Source organism: Micrasema longulum, unplaced genomic scaffold, assembly GCF_059751315.1.
Source record: "Micrasema longulum isolate JH-2025_06_02 unplaced genomic scaffold, ASM5975131v1 h1tg000047l, whole genome shotgun sequence".
Taxonomy (NCBI): Eukaryota; Metazoa; Arthropoda; class Insecta; order Trichoptera; family Brachycentridae; genus Micrasema; species Micrasema longulum.
This window is the reverse complement of record NW_028277254.1, coordinates 56,718-81,168: the sequence shown is the minus strand read 5'-3', so window position 1 is coordinate 81,168 and position 24,451 is coordinate 56,718. Positions and strand designations below refer to the sequence as shown.

General features: G+C 31.7%; 1 protein-coding gene across 2 annotated transcripts in view; it reads left to right on the top strand.

Annotated features, from left to right (window-relative positions):
* The window catches only part of LOC148285202 (ATP-dependent translocase ABCB1-like), a 66,956-nt gene that overhangs the window by 27,169 nt on the left and 15,336 nt on the right, over positions 1-24,451 (top strand). For both annotated transcript variants that reach the window (XM_088228566.1, XM_088228573.1), the window contains 12 exons: positions 1,041-1,141; positions 1,840-2,011; positions 2,694-2,865; positions 4,169-4,299; positions 5,371-5,595; positions 7,007-7,132; positions 8,404-8,607; positions 9,942-10,112; positions 17,046-17,241; positions 18,822-18,901; positions 22,260-22,427; positions 22,505-22,609. In XM_088228566.1, the coding sequence (XP_088084692.1) occupies positions 1,041-1,141; positions 1,840-2,011; positions 2,694-2,865; positions 4,169-4,299; positions 5,371-5,595; positions 7,007-7,132; positions 8,404-8,607; positions 9,942-10,112; positions 17,046-17,241; positions 18,822-18,901; positions 22,260-22,427; positions 22,505-22,609 (1,851 nt within the window). The remainder of the gene's footprint in view (positions 1-1,040; positions 1,142-1,839; positions 2,012-2,693; positions 2,866-4,168; positions 4,300-5,370; positions 5,596-7,006; positions 7,133-8,403; positions 8,608-9,941; positions 10,113-17,045; positions 17,242-18,821; positions 18,902-22,259; positions 22,428-22,504; positions 22,610-24,451) is intronic.

The window sequence follows — 24,451 nt, the reverse complement described above, 5'->3', positions numbered from 1 at the left end:
TATAGAGTTAGATCGACCGTTTTTAAGTTTTTCCCATCATTTTCTTTCTCTTCCTCCACTTCTTCTTCTTCGAGATTTTCTGATTGAGGGCGATCTAATACCTCCATCTACTCTTCTAATTCTTAATTTGAGAGTAGTTGGTTATCCACGTCTAACAGTTCGGTCACATCTTCGGGTGTTACGTCTTCGAATCCACATTCGCATGTAAGCCTGATAATGTCTTCGTTTATGCTAATGTTATCTATTTCTTCTACACTTGCACCTTGTATAAATCCAGGCAGAAGTTTACGCCAAACGCCTTTAAATAATTGGTTGTCACTTCGTCCTAAGCAGACTTCAGATTTTTGATTCCTTTATGTCGTATGACCGCCAATAATCTTAAACGGTCTGATTGGAATTAGTATATATCGCCTTCATCATTGCTTTTAATGTTATGCTCGCGTACAAGGCAATATAATAAAACAACGTGTAAAAGTGTGTATGCTATTAAAATCTCGGCGCCTACTGTCGTCTGGTGTCGGCCGAACCGTGGAATACCACGCCGCCGCGCCGCCGGCACCAACCGGCGTAATTGTAAATCGGCGTAAATGGAACCGGCGCAAAAAGATGTTTACCTGTGTATATTTATTTTTAGTAAAAGTTATATTTACATATGAATAATATTAAAAGTAAATATTAAAATATTAACTTTTACTTAAAAATTAAATTCTCTTTTTTAAATTTATTTATAATATAATATTACATTAAAAAAAACATTTTTTATTACAGGATTCACCAAGCTAATTTATATGGCTTATCGGTGCAAGATCCTTTACATGAAAACATTGTATAATAATTACTACTAACTTAAATATAAGGAGCGAAAAATAAAATATTAAAAAAAATATTTAGAAAAATGTAAAAGAATCAAAACAATTCTTATAATGTTTAAAACCTGTGTATATTAGATTTTTCAATTTCATCACGATTTCATTCCCCGATTCAAAAGTTCAGTATGAATAATTGAAATATATAAATTAAATATGCTTTTATTTATTTAGATATTTACCATACGAAAAAGGTTCATGCAAGCAGCTCTAAATAAAGATGTGGAATACTACGATCTCAATGATTCCGGTGATTTTGCTTCCAGAATGTCAACGTAAGCATATTTTTTTTTATATACCAAATAAATCAATGATTTTACTGCTATGTTAAATAAATAACCTGCACAAAAATCATATTTAGGTATGGCATGAATTTGAAATTCAAGCGTGCAAAAAAGACAATCATACTCATTTTCTTTTGCATTAACAAAAACTTTCATTTTATTTTATTTATTTATTTTTCGTTCATTTGTTATTTACTTTTTATCCTATTAGTTATTTATTTGACATTTATTTATTAATTATTCATTTATCAAAACGTCAATAATTATAACAATAATTAAAATACTAGGCTCTTTGGCGGGCACGTTGCTAAAAACAAAAAGCTAAAAATATTTTCACAAAAATATAACATGGGTTTTGCATGTTCGTTTAATTGGTGTCCTGGCGAAGAGACGGCACATATCGAAACCGGTAGACGTCGGTAAGTGGTTATTTACAAATATTTAATAACATTTATTTTTTAGCTAAAAATATCTTCCAGCCAAGCAAAAAACAGACAGGTCAAAACACACATTGCATGCAGGTAATGAGTTTGGAAGGAGACAGGACGAGGATCCAGCGAATTTAAAAATGGAGGGAAGTTGGGGTTCTAAGGAAAAAAAAATAATGTTTCAGGGATTTCTTAGGAGTTAGGCACCAATTAAATTTATTCTGAAGAGTGGGCACTAGAAATCTCTTTATTATTTTTCAGGGATCTGGTAAAGTTGGAAGATGGCGTCGGCGAGAAAGTAACAACTTGCTTACATTACTGGGTCTCCTGCGCTGGCTGTATTATTCTAGCTTTTACCCGAGGCTGGAAACTTGCACTAGTGTGTTTGGCATCTTTTCCAGTAACACTCATATCTGTCGGTACCGTGGGAGTTGTAAGTGGCTTTGTAACAATCAAGATTCTTTGAATCAAATGTGTATTGTAAATTGGCATAAAAATTCCATTTATGAGGTTTTATCGAACTCAAAATCCATAGTTTTTGTTTATTATCCAAATAGAACGTAAATAAGAAAGTAAGTAAATCAAGAATTACTTTGAGTTCATTGACATAGACATGCCCTGAGCACTCAAAATTGATGACACTCAACTCATGCCCAACGCGTATTAAGTCGTTCTTCGCTTGTAGTATCTTTGCTTTATCTTTGTTTAACTTTGGTCAATGTTTGCCTGAGACGCATTCTCCAATTCTTTGGCCACGTTGACTGGTTGTGGTCGGTGGCGTGGAGGGAAAAAGAGGAAAAGGTAGATCCTCTGCACGGTAGCTCGATCAGGTGAGGACAGCGGCAAGCACCTCAGAGGTTGGAGCACTGCTTGCGGCGCAGTCAAGGGAGAGTTGGAGAAAAATTGACACAAGGGGTCACGACCCTAGGGCAGTCATAAGGCAGTGACGAAAAATCTTTGTTTTTCTTTGTACAATAAAAATAAAAACGTATTTTCTCCGATGACAATATTGCATCGATTCACTTTTGTAAAGCGTCGTTAAGGGCTCTAATTATATAATTAAAATGGAGTTATTTGAGTTATCTTCAATAATAATAATGCAATTACTTTTCCAGGTTTCATCAAGACTAGCCAAACAAGAATCCATCGCCTATGGATTTGCCGGTGCTCTGGCTGAAGAAGTTCTGAGTGGAATCCGAACTGTAATTGCTTTTGGAGGACAAGAAAAAGAATCGCAAAGGTTCCGAGAGAACTTGGTCAAAGCGCAAAACATTAACATAAAAAGAGGTAACTAATCTACTTATACAGCGAGTAACTAAAACTCTTGTCACATTGAAACATTATAATCATATATGTAGGAATTGGGTTGTTGAGTTGGTTAGAGCTCCTACTCCAGTTCGAGATTGACAGAAAGCACGAGGTTGCTGTTTAATATGTATTTATTACATGGCGAATAAGATACAGCACTTGATGGGTTGAAGAAACCGCACTTGAACTACATGCTAGAACTGTGTGATTGATTGAACTAGACTGACTGACAGACTGGCGTTGCCACGCCATGTGGTTCCTTTATAGGCCACGTTCCTTTTTAGTTTATTTCTTCACAGTAGGGATGATGTGAATGTACTGCAGAACGACATATAAAAATATTTATTATAAAACATTAGTATAATAAAATAAAATTCTTTGTTCGATTCCTGGCAGGGTGGATATGAAATATTAGTTTTAAATGTGGTTTTACACTGCAATATTTTATTGTCTCTATCTAGACTGACGCTTTAGTTAAGCGTAAGATTGATGATAAACCACCTTACCTTCCATGTAATAAAACCGATCTAGATATACTGCAATTGGAGTACCAATATAGGGTCCTATGCATCACTGGATGAGGATAGGGAAATGATGATGATGAGTTTAACTTTTAAGGAATAGTTGAAAACTTCCCAACTTACAACATTAAAATTTTAAAAAATAAAAACTTGGCACTGTTAAAAAACATCAGGGTGATTACAAAAACTAAATTAATAATCTTGAAAAATAGAATATTAACACAACATCAAACGTAACAGGCTACTTTATTTAACAGTTCTTATTATTAACAATACATATTATTTGATAAAAATTAAAATAAAAACACTTTATTTTTAACAATTTTTTTTTTATTTTATCACTGACTGGTTTCAAAGCAACACATGCTCCTTTATCGAGGTATGTTTTAGAATTGAATATAAATCTAATTTTATCATTTCAACAGTTCCTTGAGTCTAATACATATGGAGGTAAGAAATAGTATTTTGTGAAGGAAATTGGATTTTTCACAGTTGTTCTAAAATTGGACAGGAGTGGACTATAGGAAATACTGTTTATTTGATCACTCATTTTTTATTTTTTTATTATGTATTGTTTTTTTTATTTCTAAGATTTCTAATCCGGTCGGTAATGAAATAAAAAATAAGAGGTAAAAAAATGATTTTTTTTATTTTAATGAATAACCACAAAGTTAGTACTTCCAACTAATATAAATTGAACATACTTCTTAAATGTATATTATTATCTTATGTTAATGCTATTTTAATTGTTTTTATTCTAGGCTTTTTCACCGGTTTGGGCCTTGGAGTATTATGGTTCTGTATTTATTCCACTTACGCCCTCTCTTTCTGGTATGGAGTTGGACTTATTATTGAAGACAGAGAGACGTACACGCCGGGAGTTATGGTTTCAGTAAGTATTGCATAATATATTCAACTTGTAAAATATAATATTAGAGTAGATTAATGAAGATCAAATGGTCAGTAGGATCAACTCTTATTGTAAGATTTGAATCTATAAAATACTGCATAATGCTCTGTTGCATGACATCAGACACTACTGGAAAGTCCTAGTCGTCAGTATCCACGTCACGAATCCCGGGCAATGTGGCTTTATTTCAGGATAGCGGGTAACGAAAGGGTGGAAGGCGAGCCCCTGGCACCTTTTAACCAGGGTACCGCAGCTAGAGGAAAACATACCTCTACAGAAAATCCACCGGAGAAGGCAACGGGAAAACACCCTGATTAGTCTTTTCCCAGGATATCACTATGGCGAGAAATCAAACAATAACCCCTAGTCTCGGGCAGCCTTTTGATGGGCAGGGAGTGCGAAGAATTGCCTGCCCAAAAAAGTGGAATCGACTTTAAGATCAGTAACATAGAATGTGAGGAGCCTCTATGATGGTAAACTGGATAATGTTATACAAGAAATTAATGGAAAGACCTAGAGTGAATATTCTTGGTATAAGCGAACTGAGATGGACATGAAATGGCATACATTAACATGAGAAAGGAAAACTCAGGAAGCAACCCGCAGAATAGAAACTGTAGAAATGGTACCACTTAGTTCATTTCGTCATTATCGTAGAACAACGACGCGCGTGATTTTCTTTTACTTTACGTGAGAGCGGTTTATTTTTTTTGTTCACATTTAATGTCACAACTTGATAAATATATATAATTTGATACTTGGTTTAGTTTCAAACCTAGAAAACAAAGCTTGCATTGTTTCATGATCGAATATAAATAAAAGTCAATGTCGCATTTTTTGCACATCCGTCGTTGTTCTACGATCCCGACGATTTGATTTTAAAGGGCAAAATTGAGGGCCGCCGAGGGGCCGGAAGAAGACAGATGGCCTTACTGCGAATATGAAAATTTAATTGCAAAATTATATGGTTTTACATACATTCGTTTCACAAAAATCCGTTTAGTTACAAAATAATATTGTACAAATTTTTTTCATTATAATTTGGTATTTTAGGTATTCTTTGGAGTGTTAACAGGCACCATGAACTTTGGTATTTCCACTCCGTTTATTGAGGTGTTTGGAATGGCAAAGGGAGCCGGAACTAAGATATTCCAAGTTATTGATGGTGTTTCCTCCATTGATCCTTTGGCTGATAAAGGAGATAAACCGTCTTCGTGCTCAGGGAACATTACATTCCAAAATATTTTCTTCAACTATCCTTCAAGACCAGAAGTCAATGTAAGTAAACAATTTCAATTCCGGACTTCTTAGATTTTCACAGCCTGATAATGATCGTGTTTTTCTAATATTATTATACTCCACAATTTTAATCAAACATACATAATTTATTATATAAATAAAACACGAGTGATACTTTAATCCACAAAAATTGGGAAATCCACTGACCGGTTTCATCGCTTTCGCGACATCTTCGAGACTGGTATCTTTATTAAAGAGTTAAATGTATTTATACAGAACAGAGGTAAGGATAGATAATTCAAAGTTATATGTAAGTAAATTAAATAAAGTTATTTTTATCTTAAGGATCATTATCAACAAATTTTCTTTGGGTTAACTAATGAATTGATATAATTCTATTTTAATGAGTTTAAGTATTTTATTTTATTTTTGGTGTCCCATCCTTCGTGAGTGTGGTTTTGTAAATAATGAATTCTGAAAAACAAAGGGTAAAAAGTCTTTAGTAAAATTATATTACAATGGGTAAAGTAATGGAGAATGCACATGTGTTATATGTTCATTAAGTAATTCTACGTCGGGTTTATTTTTTAATCTATTAATTTCGAGAATTTCTAATTTGTCAAGTTTATGGCCTTCAGGTGCAATGTGAATTATTTTTACATTGTTTTTTAATTCGAAGGAATGTTTATTTTCTATTAAATGATTGGCAAAATTTGAATTATCTTTATTATCCAAATTTGTGGATTAAAGTATCACTCGTGTTTTATTTATATAATAAATTACAGTGAACTTCCATCAAGAATTTTCACTTACAAACTTAAATGTTTTAAACATACATAAATTTTTAAAATGATTTCAAATTTACTTTTAAAGTAGTAAGTATTTATTATATCAAATTTAGTGTACTAATGCTGTCGCACGTGGAAAATTATTGTTAGAAATGTTTTTTTTTTTAAACACTCATTGTATACAAGTAAGTTACACTTTTTTATATCTGTTTGGCATAGCTAGGCAAATGCCGTAAATGCTGCTGTCACAAAATTATAGCAATTTTAAAAGTGGAACCTATACCGTGAGTATTTTAGTTTAATAAATATAGAGTTCTTACTAACTTGCCACTTCTTCAATAACGTAAAAATATGTAGGTACATTAAAATTTAAAAAATAGACTTCAAATCTAATGAGCTACAATTTTATGTCAAAAGAGGTCTTATTCAATTGGATTTGAAACCTGGCTCCATTTTCTTTTACAATTATGACAAATGTGAATTTTTGCTTGTTTTTTTCATTTATTTGTGCTTAATTAAGTGAGTTCATAACATTTTTAGAAAAAAATAATATAATTGAAAACTTGCTATGAAAACATATATGAATTTTTTTTTTCAAAGGCATTTATTTCACTCAGTTTTTGGAATACCTAAATGTTTTAATAATTCAAAATATATTACAGATATTGCAAGGATTAAATTTGACTATCAACAGAGGCCAAACAGTTGCTGTTGTTGGAAGCTCAGGCTGTGGAAAATCTACCTGTATACAGCTTGTACAGAGATTCTATGATCCCATGGAAGGAAGCGTAAGTTGACCAACATGATTATTATATATGTACATACTCGTATAATATTATCATGAATGTTGTAAATCTGCAAAATGTCAACTTTATAAGTAGGAGAGAGAACAGATAACACCTTTTTTCTAAATATACAATTAGTTTTAACCCTTTCATACGTAAAATTAATTCCTAGAGATATAAAAAATATATTGTATTATGTGTGTATTAAAATAATTATTTGATAATTTTGGATTGAAAAAAATCTTTTGTACCTTAGAATTTATTTAACATTCATATTTAATTAACACTAGTACTTAGACTGATAATAAATCAAAAGAATTCATTCAAATAAGTGTTGTCTTACAATATATTTTTATTCATTCAAATTAGAGAAATGTATTTAAAACATGCCTTAAATATAATTTAGAAAGTTGACAGGAACTCGCCCCAAAACAAACAAACCACCCAGGGCCAGCTGTCAAACTTATAACTCAACTTTTATGTGTAATACCGAGTGCCAACATAGGCAGAAAAAATAGAGACGTACTTAGGGATACCAGTAATTAAAAAATAAACTCACCCCTTTTTAAATTTTGGTAGGTACGATTATTAGCAGTAAATAAATCTTTAATTACGTGAATATTTAAATATACACCCGGAGCTGAAAAGGCAATGGTTTGGATCAATCAGGAAAAATATTTAAGTAAATTGTATAATATTATTAAAATAAATAGCAGATACACACAATCAGTAGATCTTATGTATTCCTTATTTTTAAGAAGGCAGTTTGTTTTAAATGATCAGATTCATGATAACATTATATAATTACGCATACTGCCCTTATAAGCAAAAAGGCAGTTATTTGCATAAGTCATCTTTTGAGATATGACGCTTTTTAGCATTTATCAACTTTATGCAATTAAAAAAAATACCGTAAATAATCATGAATAAAAATACAGTATGCCAATTGTTTCGAAAGCATAAAATCTGTGAGTTATAATATCTGCACTGAGTTTTTAAAAAACTGAAAAAACATTTTATCGTTTTTTGTAATGAAGTATTTTTTCTGCTCATTGCCATATATCAAATGGTTGGAAATTTCTTGTGGACATTACCAAAAATTTAACTCATTTGTATTTTGTGTAAAAAAACTACCATTTTGTTTTTGCAGTCTTTACCGGTGTGCCTATACATCTACTTTATTTTCTCTTTGCTTTGTTCTTTATTTTAAAATCACCTGAGTAGTTTTTAAATTAGTTCATTTCTTTAACATAGATATTGGCTTTCAATTTCAGGTGCTGTTGGATGGAAAAGATATCAGAAGTTTGTCAGTGAATTGGTTGAGAAAGAATATTGGAGTTGTTGGACAGGAGCCGGTTCTCTTTAATACTTCTATCGCTGAGAACATCAGGTTTGGTAGGGACGATGCTACCAAAGATGACATAGAGAGGGCGGCTAGACAAGCCAACGCACACACCTTCATAAAAACTTTGCCAAAGGTGATAATTTTATTTTGATTTCATCATTAATTCAATTGTATTTACTAGACGCATACTACAATATGTTATGAAAGGGTTGCTGTGTATAAGCTGATATATAATGGCCAGAGGAGGGGTGGAAATGATTCAAATTTGCAGATCGGTCTTGGTTCTCCCGTTCTACTAACGAACAAATTAACTAACATATCCTACTACCGTCACTAGATTGATGGCGATAAATATAGACTTTGGTTCACTGACAGTAATACGGGTATTGAAAGCAGTTAATGTAAATTCTACTGAATGCAAATCTTTTAAGAAGATTTTTTTTAAATGTATAATTTTTCATTCATTATAGCTATCAAAGTTGTTTTTGCAATGTGCGGTTGTGAAAAGCGGCCACAAGTCCTCTAAAATGGATTCGGGTAAATGGAGTGGGCTTTCAATGTATTTCAGAGATGGATTAAAGTAAAGAGTTCAACTCTACATGCACTATTTTAATTCATATTAAATTTATTATTCGGAATACATGCAAAAAATAGTTTCGAAAAATACTGAAAAATTAAGTAATCACCTAATTGCGCCAACTTCTACAGCAAGTAAGTGTATTAAAAAAATGCATAGCTTCGAAATGAATGAAATCACTTAAATGCAAATACATCAATAGTCACACTTATAATTCATTCAAATGCAAATAGACCAACGCATCGATTAAATTGGTTAAGTTGCTTAAATTTCACACATAATAAAATTAGTATAATTGATTGAGTACATTTTAATGTAAATTGTAGGCAAATTTTGGGCAGTTTTGCAACTTCATGCCAAATGCAAATAGAGCAATCGGCAAAAGTTAAATGAAGAACTTTAGTGCTGCGGGAAATTGTATTTAAAAATATTTTCTTATGCGTGGTAAAAATTAGAGCATTTAGTTGGACGTCGAAGTTTCTCAAAAATGTATGAAAAATTAATAAAAAATATTTGAAAAATGGACTACTTTGAACGACGTCACTAGTTCTTCCGAATCAACTGATGATAGAGTGTTGTGATGGATTTCCGGTTTACGGGAAGCCAATTCACTAATCGGCAGAACTCCCCAAAGAGAACTTGTGACGTCAAAGGCGGAGTAATTTCAAAATCACAAAACTTGTCAAAACAAAAGCTAATAAAACGATACATAAAAGCATTAAATATTTTTTTTTACTTAGTTCGATCTATTTGAATAAAAAAAACCACTGAACTTCCCCATGGTCAAACTTCGCACGGAGTGAATTCTTTTGATTATTTAAATCATTTTGCTTGTGGGGGATTTATTTACTCGATCGATTCGATTAATCCCAGCATGGTTGTGATTTTAGGGGTATGAAACTTTAGTCGGTGAGAGAGGAACTCAACTTTCTGGGGGACAGAAACAGCGTATTGCTATTGCCAGAGCCCTCGTCAGGAACCCCAAGATACTGTTACTCGATGAAGCCACATCTGCACTGGACAATGCCAGCGAACATAAAGTACAAGTGGCTCTTGACAAGGTAATTCAATTAATTTATTACAAAAAATAAAATAACGGAAAAGTAATTTGTAACTAAAAATACTTTCTCACTGTTTTACATGTATCCCTGTCATAAAACGGAAGGTACTGCTAACTTATGCAAGCAGTTTTATTGTCAACGTTTTATATTGTCTTTTTCTTTTTTCACTTTTAACCCTGCACTGCCCAATTTATTATTATAATTTCAAAAATTTAAATAGTTGACTGTTAACATAAAATAATAATTAATGTAAAGCCTTGTTACATATTAGCATTGAATTATTATTTTCTTAAAAGTTTTGTCAACATTTTCTTTTAAGATCTGCCTTAGGAATCTTATTGAAAGTTCTTTGGCCAAAATTATTTAAAAACCTCTGTACTGACGAGCCTTTACGTTGTGCTAGCCTTGTATTATGTATATGTACATACTCATTGTTATTTAAAAAACCGCCACCTGGGGCGGTATTCTGAATCTTCTCTATCCCCTAGAGCAGCGTACATATGGAAGTTTTAAATATTGTTTTAAACGATTTACCAGTCCTGAATCTACTTAGGCAAAATAATAAAACTTTACCAAGGAATTTTATCGATATTTTTATCAAAATCATACATATTATTGAAATTTATTTTTTATTGATAAGGAATGCAAAATGTATATCTGGAAAAGATTATGAATGTAAATATTGTTATGATTGTTATACTAAATGACTAAAATTCAAATCACTCATTTGACCTGTCGTTGACTGATCACTTTTTAAGTGATCTCTTTTACACATTGTGTAACATACACCATTCTGCCCAAGTTTGAAAATCCATATTTCTTTCATATTCTTTCTTTTGTTGTTTTTTTTAAATGAGCTAAAACTGCTATTGATATTAGTAAAATTCTACTAAATGATTTGGCTTCGAAAATCCTTTTTTTTACACTTCTAAACTTTTAAAAGACTGTGGTAAATAATTTCTTTGCGAACGATGACGTAACATCGTGTTGTCACAAGCAAAAGACGGAATATTCTAAAGTTCAGACATTTGAAAAAAAAACATGGAGAAATACTTTAAAATAATTCATTTTCAATTATTTATTAAAATAAATATATAATTTAGCCCTTTTACAGCAAAATAAATTTAAAAAATTTAATACGTGGGCTATCTTACGTGCGTGCGTGCGTGCATCCCCCATCACTGTCAATAACCAACTAAATGTATTTTTCACAAACACCGTCCACAGAACAGCGTCTCTGTCTGTTATGAGTTATATCTTCGTGCTCTATCTTGTACATATTTATTGCTATATTAGCGTCACATTCATTCTTCGCGTAGCAAGGATAAATATTTTTTGTATTAAAATCCTGCAGCTGTACAAATTTTACTTTCCGAATCCGGTGTGAAAATGTCCATTTGAAGATTACAAAAAATACAACTTCATGATTTCAAAAAAAATAAGAGAGATAAATAAAGTCTTGTAAAATATATAGACTAATGTGACATCATAGCCACGCCACGCAAGAGTTAAACCAGTAATCAACACTTTACTAAATATTATTACATATTTGTATTTAACCACTTACCGACTTTTCTATGTCTACCGGTTTCAAGACGTCCCCGTCTTTTCGTCAGGACACCAATTATTAAACCAACATACAAAACCCACTATACACCTTCACCATAGTTTTTACAAAAAATATAAAACCAACACGACGTGCATTTTAGTAAGCAGTAAATCACCTAATCAATTTTTTATCATGAATTTAATAAAGATACTGGAGTTAAAATCTTAATTATTGTATATATTATTTGAATCTTACCTTTATATGGAAATATTTCACATTAGGAAAAAGTAATGTTACTCTAATCAATAATCAAACAACCTTTCAATATAGCCCGTTATACGATATCTCATTGTATTGGTCACCCTTTACCCCTTTAACTCACGCCCCTCCATTCATCCCCTCTCTCTTTTATCAACTATTTCTCCCACAATATAAAATATTTTCATAATCTAATCAGTGCACGTGCTTATTAAAATGCATGTAGTGTTGGTTTTATATTTTTGTGCAACAACTCTGGTGAAGGTGTATGGTGGGTTTTGCATGTTGGTTTAATCGGTGTCCTGACGAAGAGACGGGTACGTTTCGAAACCGGTAGACACAGAAAAGTTGATAAGTGGTTATACAAATATTTAGCAACATTTCGTAAAATGTTCGACAACAATGTTAATGCTTTAAATATTGCTAATATCAACAATTTATTTTATGTATCCCAAAAAATGTGTAAACAAATACTGGATTCAACTTCATAGAGAACACTCGTAGATATTACAATAGAGATAAAGAACATTTTTAATAATTTCCCTTACAAAATGACACGATCAGCTGAGATTGTAAATATAATAGATAAAAAATTCGAAGGAATAAAAAACTTCCTAAAAGAAGAACTGAGGGAATTTAAGAAGTCACTAAATTTCTTGAGCCAGGAAGTAACTGAGATGAAAAATATTATCACTTTACACAAGGGAAAAATTCCCAAAATGGAGCAGGAGGTCAATAATTTAAAAGATAAATATTTGGAACGCAACTACCAGCGGAGGGAGCAGGAGGGGAGGATTACAAATATCGAAATCGTCGGAGTTCCAGAAAGAAACAAAGAAGACTTACTCTCTACCATATGCAATATCGGTAAATCAGTCAGCGTTGAAATTCAACCTAACGACGTCGATTTTATTCATCGGGATCAGCTGCAGAGTAAAATTAAATTAAACAAAGGACTTACCACAAAGGATATCGACTTTCTCGGAGACGAAAAACGGATTTTTTTCAATAACCACCTTACACAAATTAATTAACTTCTTTATAAAAACCGTAGGCAAACTGCGAAAACTAAAAATTACAAATTCTGTTGGATCCGTGATTGCCGTATTTTTTAAAGAAAAAACGAGACGTCACCGCCAATCTCTATCACTCACGAGCAGGATTTGCACAAAATAATATATTTACGTTTCTCTATTCATTCATTTCTCATTGTGTTATGTCTTTCAGTACTTTGCTTCATTTTTAATTAAAATAAATCACTTTTATCGCCATTACAAAAACTATGTTTCTAGATACAAAATGTTATTGTCACGATGCCATGCTTCTCGCAAATTTAAAACTGCAACAATGTACTCGTACCTATACTTGCCTAGTTCAGTTGATACGACATACGAGTATATTTACGTTCACTCGACTAGTACAGCCAGCGCAACATATTGCTACGTAAATTATTTCTATATTAATAAACATTTTAATTTAGCCGTAATTGAGCACTTAGTTAAACGATCATTATATTACTATGTTATATATATTTTTTAAATGTATATCAGAACACGGTCTTTCTCCTTCAAAATTATCCTGAATTTTACTATGATCAACCCTTTCGATGAAATCATTTCAAAACTAACGATTGTTAGTATTTTGTATGGCATTACAGCCAGCGCATCATATTTCTCTACTGTCCATATTTTAATCAAACTTTTTATATTTTTTTATTTACTTGATGAACTGTTAAAACTGAATATTGTTGACATTGGTGGTACAGTCAGCGCACTATATTTCTCTATTAAAACTGCCCAATTTTTTTCTTTAATTAATCAACTGCTTAAACTAAGGAATATTAGCATTATGTATAACGGTATGGCCAACACATATTATTTTTTTAGGAAATATGTTTTCAACCAAATTACTTCTTTATTTATTGAACTGTCAAAATAAATTATTGTTTATATATTGTACGGAAACGCATATTTTTCGAACCAATTCAACTTTACTTCGCTTGTTATATTGTTGAAATTTATGATAATTATGAAATTACTTATTTGCCATGATATAGTAAACACATTATGTTTAATTACCAAATGTTTTGTCAGCAACTATAACCAAATTTTCAGCATGCATTGTAACTTTTCGAAACGAGTCATTACTAATACTATTAGTTTAAGTACATTCAGAATATCACGTTTCTGTAAGGTTTTGTTTGTTAACACCATATATGTTGTTTTTGAGTTATCCAAATATATATTGACACAATTTGTTATAGGCGTTATATATGAATGTACAGTTGGCACATAATTTTCTCTTATCCGACATTTATTTATGCTGTCTAGTAAATTGCATAAATTAATACATGTAAATGGTGTATCAATTAACCATATGTACGTTTTTTTAATGGGAGCACATTTATTATTTTTAAAGTATTTGTTTTTATCTTATAACTCCAGCCATGCCTAATACACTCAACTTACTGTATCAAAACGTTCGCGGACTCAACCAAAACAGACAAATTTTACCAATCTATTTTGAGTAATGATTATGATGTCATAGCAATTACGGAATCTTGGTTAACGGAAAGCATTTTTGATAGAGAACTTTTTGATCAACGTTACGAAGTTTTTCGACGCGATCGAGGGGGGGGGGGGCGCACGTGGTGGTGGTGTGCTTGTAGCAGTCCGTCGTGAATTTTGTGCAAAGCAAGTACATTGTATTAATACCATCAATGAACTTGTGTGGGTTGTTCTACCTGGAAGAGTATCTGGTAAAAAAACACACATCGTATGTACATATATCCCCGGTGGATCGACTCGCTCCTGTTTGCTTCATTCTTTTTCGAACACAATCAGTGATTTATGTAACAGTTTTGCTACGGATGATTTTATAGTTATGGGCGATTTCAATATACCCAACTTGATTTGGAGTAAACGTATCGGCCTTAATTACCTTTTCCCATCTCACTCGAGTAATGCTGAAATAACTTTATTTATTGACACGATGGCTTTAACAGGCCTAGATCAATACAATCACATTCTCAATGAAAATGGAAAGATCCTTGATCTTATACTATGCAATAGAGATATAAAGATATTGCGTTCAGATTTTTCATTGGCAACGGAGGATAGTCATCACCCCACGATTAATGTTTAACTAGAAAAAATTAGGACTCATCGGTTCATCGATCGATCACATACAGTGTTTTTGTTTCATAAGGCGGATTACTGTGCTATGAAACGGCGTCTTTCTCAAACTCTACTCAATTTTGCTCTACTTTAAACTTGGACGATGCTTTAACTTGCTTTTATAATACACTTTACGAAGTAATTGAAGATTTGGTTCCAAAAACAAAAAGTACCCAACTTGGTACACCCCTTCTTTTATAAATGTAATTAAAGAAAAGAGTAAGATGCACAAAAAATGGAAACAAACTAACTGTATTATGGATTATCAAGAGTTTAAACTTCTTAGGTCTAGACAAAAGAGAATTCAAGGAATTTGCTATCGAAACTTCTTGTTAAAAACAGAGAATGACATAAATAGAGACAGTAAATTTTTTTGGGAATACATTAAAAATATTTAAAAAAATAACGCTATTCCAAAAGTAATGACTTATGCTGGTGAAACTATTGAAAATTGTTCTGACGTATGTGAATCATTCTCTAAATACTTTAATTCTGTTTTCGATAGAGAAACCTATTAATAATTAATAATGATCAGACAGTATAAATCTTCAAGAAGACCTTAATAGATTCAACACATATTGCATTAAAAACAGATTGTCTATTAACATTTAAAAGTGTCAGCAAATTTCTTTTTACCGCATTCGTTCTAAAAAAAATAATTATAATCAACGAGTTAACTATAAATTCTTCTACGGAAGTCCGTGACCTTGGTGTTGTACTTGATAGTAAACTTACATTTAACAAACATATAGAAAATACTGTAGAAAAAGCTTACAAAATGTTAGGGTTTGTCATACTATCAACCAAACCTTTCACAAGAACTGACGCATTAAGAAAACTTTACGTAGTGTCCTCGAGTTTGGTTCGCCGATTTGGAATCCTCAATATAATACTTACAAAAATCGCATTGAACATATTCAAAACTATTTTCTTAGACAATTAGATTTCAAAAATAATGTGTCATTCTCAAGTAAGACTGAGTCCGCTAATTTTCACAAGGTTCAAAATCTCACAACTCGGCGAACCATATTGGATATGAGCTTTCTATACAAAATTGTTAATGACGTAATTGATAGCCTAGAAATTATTAGAGGCATTTCATATCGAGTCCCTGTCCGTAGAACTCGTCAATCTGTACTCTTCGACATTCCTAACTCAACGACTAATTATTTAAAAAATAGCACTCTACGAAGAATACAGATTACCTATTATGACAGTTTTAGTGACATCGACATACTACATTGTAAATACCATATTTTTATCAGATCTGTTAAAGACATTTTAAATTTATCTCCTTCTTGACTTTTAACTTTTAATTTGATTTTTAATTTGATTTTTAATTTTATCTTTCAATTTTATTTTTTTATTTTAATTCTTAATTTTAACTTTTAATTTAAACTTTTAACTTTATTTTAATTTCAACTTTTTATTTTAATTTCAACTTTTACTTTTAATTTTAAACATTTGATTTCAACTCTTAATTTATACTTACTTACATCTACTACCTGCATCTAATAATGTATTGTTGGTTGTGATTTTTTACAATTAAATTTAAATGTTCATAGAAGCAGAGAGAGAAAAGTAGAGTAGCTATACAATGTCTTCTCCTTTTTATGAACTTTTTATGTAATATTTTTATTTTTACTTTTTTAGAATTAAATTATTTTTCCCCTCTCCTCCTGCATTCATAATAAATTAGTGTGAAATCTGTAATTGGTCTTACTTTTTTTAATTGTTCTTTTGTTCCTTGTTTTATATAAAGACTGTATGATTTCGTTAATAAATAAATAAATAAATAAGGTAATATGGAAGACTAGGTATTTACAGTTACAGGGCTTATGAACTATAATTGGCTGGTTTAAGTTATTAGTATCAATCAATCTTCATATCGATTTGGACATACTTAAAATATTGTTGATATAAAGCTCACTTCAATGTTTTTGGTTTTAGGCTCGTGAAGGTCGTACAACGATAATAGTCGCTCACCGCCTATCGACGATTCGAGGAGCGGACCAGATAGTGGTGATCGACGCTGGTCAGATTGTGGAGAAGGGGTCTCACAAGGAGCTGATGGCTGTAAAGGGACATTACTTTAAACTTGTCACTGCTCAACTGTACTCTTCTGATGAACTGCCATCTATTGAAGGTAGGTGCAAATGTACATCCTTAGTTATTTCATTTTGTCTGGCTCAAGCGCTAGTCGCAAACCTGGAAAAATAAACTTAAATTAGATGAAAACAATATTTTTTAAACGTATTTCTGTTAAAAAATATACTTAAAAATTTTATGTAACTTAAATATAATTACTTTTAGACCGGCAGATTACGCCATTTCAAATTTAGACTAAGGTATCTGGAATCTCAATAAAGACTAAATATTAAACTAAAGTTTGTTGTAATAATTTAAAGATAATAAATTGAACATGAAAGTGACCGAAAACGATTAGGGCAGGTCTGAAGCTCATAAAAAAGTCAATATGATATTGTTTTAAATTGAATATTAAAACCAGAACTATCTTCTTTTTTAAAAAAAAGCTAATTTAATTCTATAAAAAAAGCTTTCAACTAAAGTATTTCAATAATTTATTTTTTTATAGTGTTACCGAAGGCATAATTTTAAGTAGAAATAAAGGAAAATGTCACCAATATTTATGTGATTTAAAATGCTTGTATTTCTTTTCGAAATCAAATAATTAAAATTTGGCTTCGGCTATTTTCATGTTCAATTTATTATCTTTAAATTATTACAACAACTTTTACTTTAATACTTAGTATTTATTACGGTCCCAGAATGTATATACTCTACCATGGTTTGAAATCGAAAAGCAATCAAAATTGAACATCTCTTTAATATCAAGAATGAGAATAGGACATTGTCTCGTTGCCTCGCATTTATCGAGAATAGGTGTCTTTACTTCGGCAATGTGTCCTTGTGAAAATGACGATGAGACATTAGATCATCTGTTTTTTGACTGTCCCCTCTACGAAAGAAGCGAATTCCTTCAAAATATATGTGAAGAATATAATACGTTCCCTCTTAACGTAAAATTTTTACTAGCCCAGAATGATTTGGATACTTATTTACTTCTGACTAAATTTTTAAGGACAAATAATAAAAATATTTGAATTTGTTAAATATTATTTGCATAATTTAATTAATAAGTCTAATTGAATGTCCCTCTTTACTTTTGGCCCAAAATGTCATTTTATGTTTACGTTTACTTTATACAGTAATAATATTTTATTGTCACATAACTCTTTCATTCTGATTTTAACTACCTCACATTATATTATATATTTTCGTGGGTATGGGTTTTTTTTTTTTGTCGTTCACTGAAGCGTATATTCTTTTGATTTCTTATTCTTGTTTCTAAGAGCCAAAATCACTCGCAAACGAGTGGAGGCGTATAAAAAAAAAAATAAAAAAAAAAAAAAAAAAAAAAAGGTCCCAGATACCTAAGTTTAGTCTAAATTTGAAATGGCGTAATTTGCCGGTCTAAAAGTAATTATATTGTATTAATATAAAACTTTTATTATATTTTTTAATAGAAATACCTGAAAAAAATATTATTTTTATCTAATTTATATTTTTTTATAGTTGTACGATTAAAAAAAACATTAGTTTTAAAATGGCAAAACCGTATGATTTCCTAATTTTGCGTTAGTTTTGCCAGACTAATGCCTTATGTCTGTACAACTTTTACGGTTTACTTTTAATGTTCTACAGATGCCGACTTCTCACCTCGAAGACCGAGCGTTGCAAGTGTTAAAAGTATCGATGAAGACGTTATTCCTCCCCAAGTGATGGTAAGTCATAAGATATAATTAATCATCATCATTCCATGTGCACTCCTTAGTTGGAGCATATGGTGTCCACAAAGAGTCTCCAGGCATCTCTGTCGGCTGTCAGTTCCTGTGTGTTCTTCCAAGTCAGAGTCGCATCCCGTGGTTCTGACATAAACTGCCGACGAACAGTCAGCAGCGGAAGTCCAGGACGCCGAAAACCTGACTCCTTGTATATTAAGCAAGCATGGTTAATTCTCTCAGTAGCTCAATCACAAATAACTATCGATGTGCATAAAAACATGCTAACATTTGAGCGATCACAATGAACAATAATGAACATGCTTTTAAGTTATCGCAGTCATAAGTCAACGCGTGTGTAATCTCTAAGTCAACACTTGTGTCGGTTTGTTTTTTTTTCCTCGTAAATATATACAGTTCACTGGTGAAAAAACGGCGTTTACTATAAAAAATAATGCAATATATTGCATTTGCAAAATAGTAAGAAGTATCTAATATAAAAAAGTGAAAATTAAATTACAATTACTATGGCGACTGCTTTTCTTAACACTTGGCTTGCCAACCACCGGCTAAATGCAATAAATAGCATGATGAATAATAAAAAAATAAACAAAAATAGCAGTTTTTGAATATTTTCCATATTTACACCGGTGAAATTCAAATATGTAATGTCGCGAAACGTAAATATTTTGACGTTTGATATTAGATGTTCACGGATGTTGCATTGTGATCGCGAATACGATGAACAACCATGGTGAGAAATCGTTATTAGAACGTCGATAGTTATTTGTGATTGAGCTACTGGAGATATCCGCAGTATATAGCCTCGCCAACCGTATCGCCTTCGCTTGATGACAGTTGTTACCGGAGTTTGCTGCGTCCGTTCTCTTATTACTTCATTCCTTAAAAATATGTTTTTTAATACAAAAAAGTAATTATACAGTGTCGGCCTCGTGGTGTAGTGGTCAGCGTGGCGGCCAATCATGCAAGAGGTCTCGGGTTCGATTCCCAACATGGTCGACATGAAATATTTATTCAAAAAGGTGTTTACAAATAAGAACATTTTAAAGTCCCTGGACTTGCTTCTGAAGCGTAAGACTGATCATCTTACCTTCATTTAACTTTTATTTTTATCAAGATACACTGAAATTGGTGTGCCAATGCAATGCCGTATATACCATTAGGTGCGCAATGGGAAATATGGTGTTACATAAAATTATTACAGTCACATAAAGTTGCTTTGACTAAGGTAGGGAAAGACCCCTTAACGTTGTTTAATTAAAAACTCATTAAAAGTTTTAAAAAATGTTCAATCAAATTAACACAAATTAACAATGCTTCTTCAGTGACCAAAACCTATATGATTAAGAAAACTAAAAATTGACATTTTTAAGTAATACATTTTTTTATGAACTTTGGGAAAAACTAGTTTTGCCCGTAGGGGGAGGGCAAAACGGGTACATGAAAACAAAAATCCGAATTTAAACCATTAAAAAAACTTCCCCAAATTATAACACCCTCAGTAAATTTTACACGTTAAAGTTAACATAAACCAAGCATCATTTTAATATTCATTGATGCACAGTAAGTATTACACAAGTCATAATAACACAGCGTATTTATCTTCACTTTGTTTTTATTTTCGGGCTGGAAATTTTGTAGACGCTTCCGTGCACATGTATTATGTGCTCTCCCGGCATGCCGAGGTGGACTTATTTGTCTACGGGGGGAGTAAGCTAACAATCCATGCAAATATACATATAATATATATATATATATATATATATATATATATATATATATATATATATATATATATATATATTTATTTGTTTATTTATTTTTCTTTCTGTTGACGCCCATGGGGCTTTTACATTATACATACTATATAATAAGAAAAAGTTACACATTAAACATGATTAACATTTTTTCTAATATAAAATTTTTAAAGAAATATTTTTAAAATTTAAAAATAAAGTTACATAGTACACATAATACACTATTAAGACATAATACATACATTATATTATGTTTATAATATAAGGCATAGTAGGATTCAAATAAAAAAATATTTTTTATTTTTTTTGGAATATATTTTTTATATATATATAGAAGTACCCGTTTTGCCCACCGTAACCATCTTGCCCGACCATCCCCTAAGTAACACCGCTCTATTATGCCGTGCGTGACACTAACCGCATTCTGTGCCATACATTTTTATCGCATTTTTTTTATTTATTTTTTATTTTTTTATTTTTTTTATTTTAATAGTATAATTACACATTTTTACAATTTAAAAAAATTTCATTTGTTATATTTCTACTAAAACAAAAATCCCACCAAGCCACTTTCTGTAGCGTGTTGGTGAAGATTTTATTTATACTAACTTAATAATATTATTTACATTTATAAAAACAATGAATAACAGATAAAAATTAACAGTCGGAAAGATCAGAATAAACATGTTTATACAAATAATAATATCTAAATTATTTTTTTCAATAAAATAAAATAAAAACATGAAAAATTTTAATATTTACACCTACGCTACTATTCATATATAAACTCTTGATCGAGTAGCCACTCTCTTATTTTGCTCTTGTTACAATGTGAGTTAAATTTAAGTTCTTTTGGTAATAAATTAAAAATTCTAGGTTCTAAATATTTGAGAGTTGTATTTCCATACTTATGAATGTATTACGATTAAATTGTTCCAAAATGATGCAAAGCCACAATAGTCCTCAAACAGGCAGAGTTTTGATTGTTTTGTACAGGAGATCATCATTACTTCTTTGGTCGTAAATCTCTGCAGGTACAATTCGCTTAACTATAGAGTACTGTAGACCCTGGATCATTTTAATATTAGTTTTAATCGAATGTCCCCATGACTTTATACCATATTTTATTATTGATTCTACTAAAGAAAAATAAATAATTTTAAGAGTGATTTTAGGCAAAATAAAAGATAACTTATGAAAAGTACTCGCAAGAGTCCGCAAACGATCACAAAGTTTAAATATATGACGATGCCATTTAAAATTATGGTCAGTAAAAATATCTAAATACTTATACTCCTCCACAAATTCTATGAGTTCACAATTGCATTGACACTGTAATTAATTTAATTTGCATCCTTATCAATAATTGCAACATCTGCCTTTTTTAATCATAGCAATTTTGTCATTTAGGTTGAAAGTGAAGAAGATATTTTGGTTGACATACCGCCAGTCCCACTGTCCTTATACTCCTCCACAAAGTCTATGAGTTCACAATTGCATTGACACTGTAATTAATTTAATTTGCATCCTTATCAATAATTGCAACATCTGCCTTTTTTAATCATAGCAATTTTGTAATTTAGGTTGAAAGTGAAGAAGATATTTTGGTTGACATACCGCCAGTCCCACTGTCCAAGATTCTGATGCTCAATCTACCGGAGTGGCCGTATTTAGTCGTAGCCATAATTTGTTCTGTGGCCATGGGAGCTCCTATGCCCGTTTTCGGAATCCTGTTTGGAGAAATTATCGGCGTAAGAATATACACACGTTGAAACTTATTTAAATTTATGTTCCTTAATAAAAGTGTAATGATAAATTTGTTTTTCAGACATTGTCACTTCCCGACGACGATGAAATTAGATCCCAAACCAACTTCTACTGTATTATTTTTGTGATTGCTGGAGTTATAACTGGAATTGTTACATTTCTTTCAGTAAGTCGTAAAAAAATTTTGTTATATATTTTTTATGTGGGCATAGAATTATTCACTGCGCAAATATCGACCTCTCCTACGTATAATGTTGTAACCCGCAAATGGTCGATTTTTAGTTTTTAATATATATTTCGTACATACAAGGGTAGGCTGAAAAGTAACGCACACGTGCTTGTAGAACACGAAAAAAAACAAATAGCGAGATCGGGCAGAAAGTACAATTCCTAAGCTTCTAAATCATGTGTTTATTTTTCAACACAGTCACCGTCAAGTCTAACACATATTTCTCAACGAGAATCAAGTGTTTCCGTCACTGTAAAATACTTTCGACTTTTCTCGAATCCAGAACTTGATAGCTGCTGCATTCACTTCATTGTCCAAGGTGAAATAATAAGGTGTAATGCGAAAGCGAAGATCAAGGGAGTATGAAGGGTGTGAAATCGGTTGAAACTTCAGGTTTCTCATAGCCTTTTTAGTTGCGAGCGAGGTGTGTCGACGAGCGTTGTCATGTTGTAATATTATTGGATGATTTTACGGTATTCCAATTGTTGAATAGTGAAGCTGACACGTTTCTTGGTTATTCCAATTTGGTTTGCGATATGCTTTTGAGACATTTTTTCTGGTCATTTTAGATCACATCGTCGACAACTTTGCGATGTTTATCGTCGGTGGCAGTGATCGGACGTCCGGTGCATGTTTCATCAATAATTATGGCTTTTTCATTCTTGCGACCACGAAAATTTTACTACCTGTCATTTAACAGTACACTTATCAACAGCCTCGTCACTATAAACAGCCTTTAAATGACGAAATATCTCAGTAGGAGTCACTATTTTAGCAGTAAAAAATTCGATAACAGCACGCTGTTTACCTCGCGTTGACTAGAATACGTCTCCATACTTCCGCTGCTCAAGATACACTTTATGAACACAACGCCTTCAAACCTGCGCATGTGTATAGAGGGGGAATGTTACTTCCACATGCCGCCTGGCGCGCTTCTGAAGGTCATTTTGTTTGCATTCTACAAGCATGTGTGCATTAGTTTTCCGCATACCCTCGTATTATTATATCCTTTAGTTCCAAAGAAGAAAAAAAATATTTTGCAATTAGTTTTTTCAGGACGCATATTGTCGTATCTCATATTTTTTTGAAAGTATACTATTGTATAAACCCTTGCAATAATTTTCGCGGATGAAAGAGATGACCCTAAGCAACGTAAGTACCAGAAAGAACCCACACGAGAGGTAGTATCATACATGATCAATATAGTGCAGGCAATTGGTAAAATAAACCAAAGTAGGGAACAAAATGCCGAACACTCCTCTAGTGGAACGGAAGGCCCGTTGACTACTGCCAACAGGCGCATTTGCGCGCATTACGCGCTTCTCCTGAAGAGTTTTAAGTGGTTTCCTCTCATTAGTATATCCCTCCTGATCCCAATAATTTAGATAAATTTAACAATATTTAATTGCAGAAATATCCACTTTTTGAAATATAAACCTTATATACTATAAGCAAAGTAAATAATAAAGCAACTCCCATATAAAAAAATATATAAAAAAAACGTAAGTACCAGTTAAGATTGTGTTCTCCAGACTAGAAGGACACCCGTCGCGTGCATTGTTTTTTTTATTCTGAAATAGCATTTTTTTTCCAAAATTAGCCCCGCCCCGCTTTTGCGAAAAATAATAGAATTAAGCCAATTAGAGCAAAAAATGTGATTTAGAATCTCCACTACGTACAATTTAAAGGAGTTTGGAGAACAACAGATTCATCATATAAAAACAAAAGCTCATATTTGCATTAAATACAGCAAAATGCTTGATAAAACAAACCAATTAA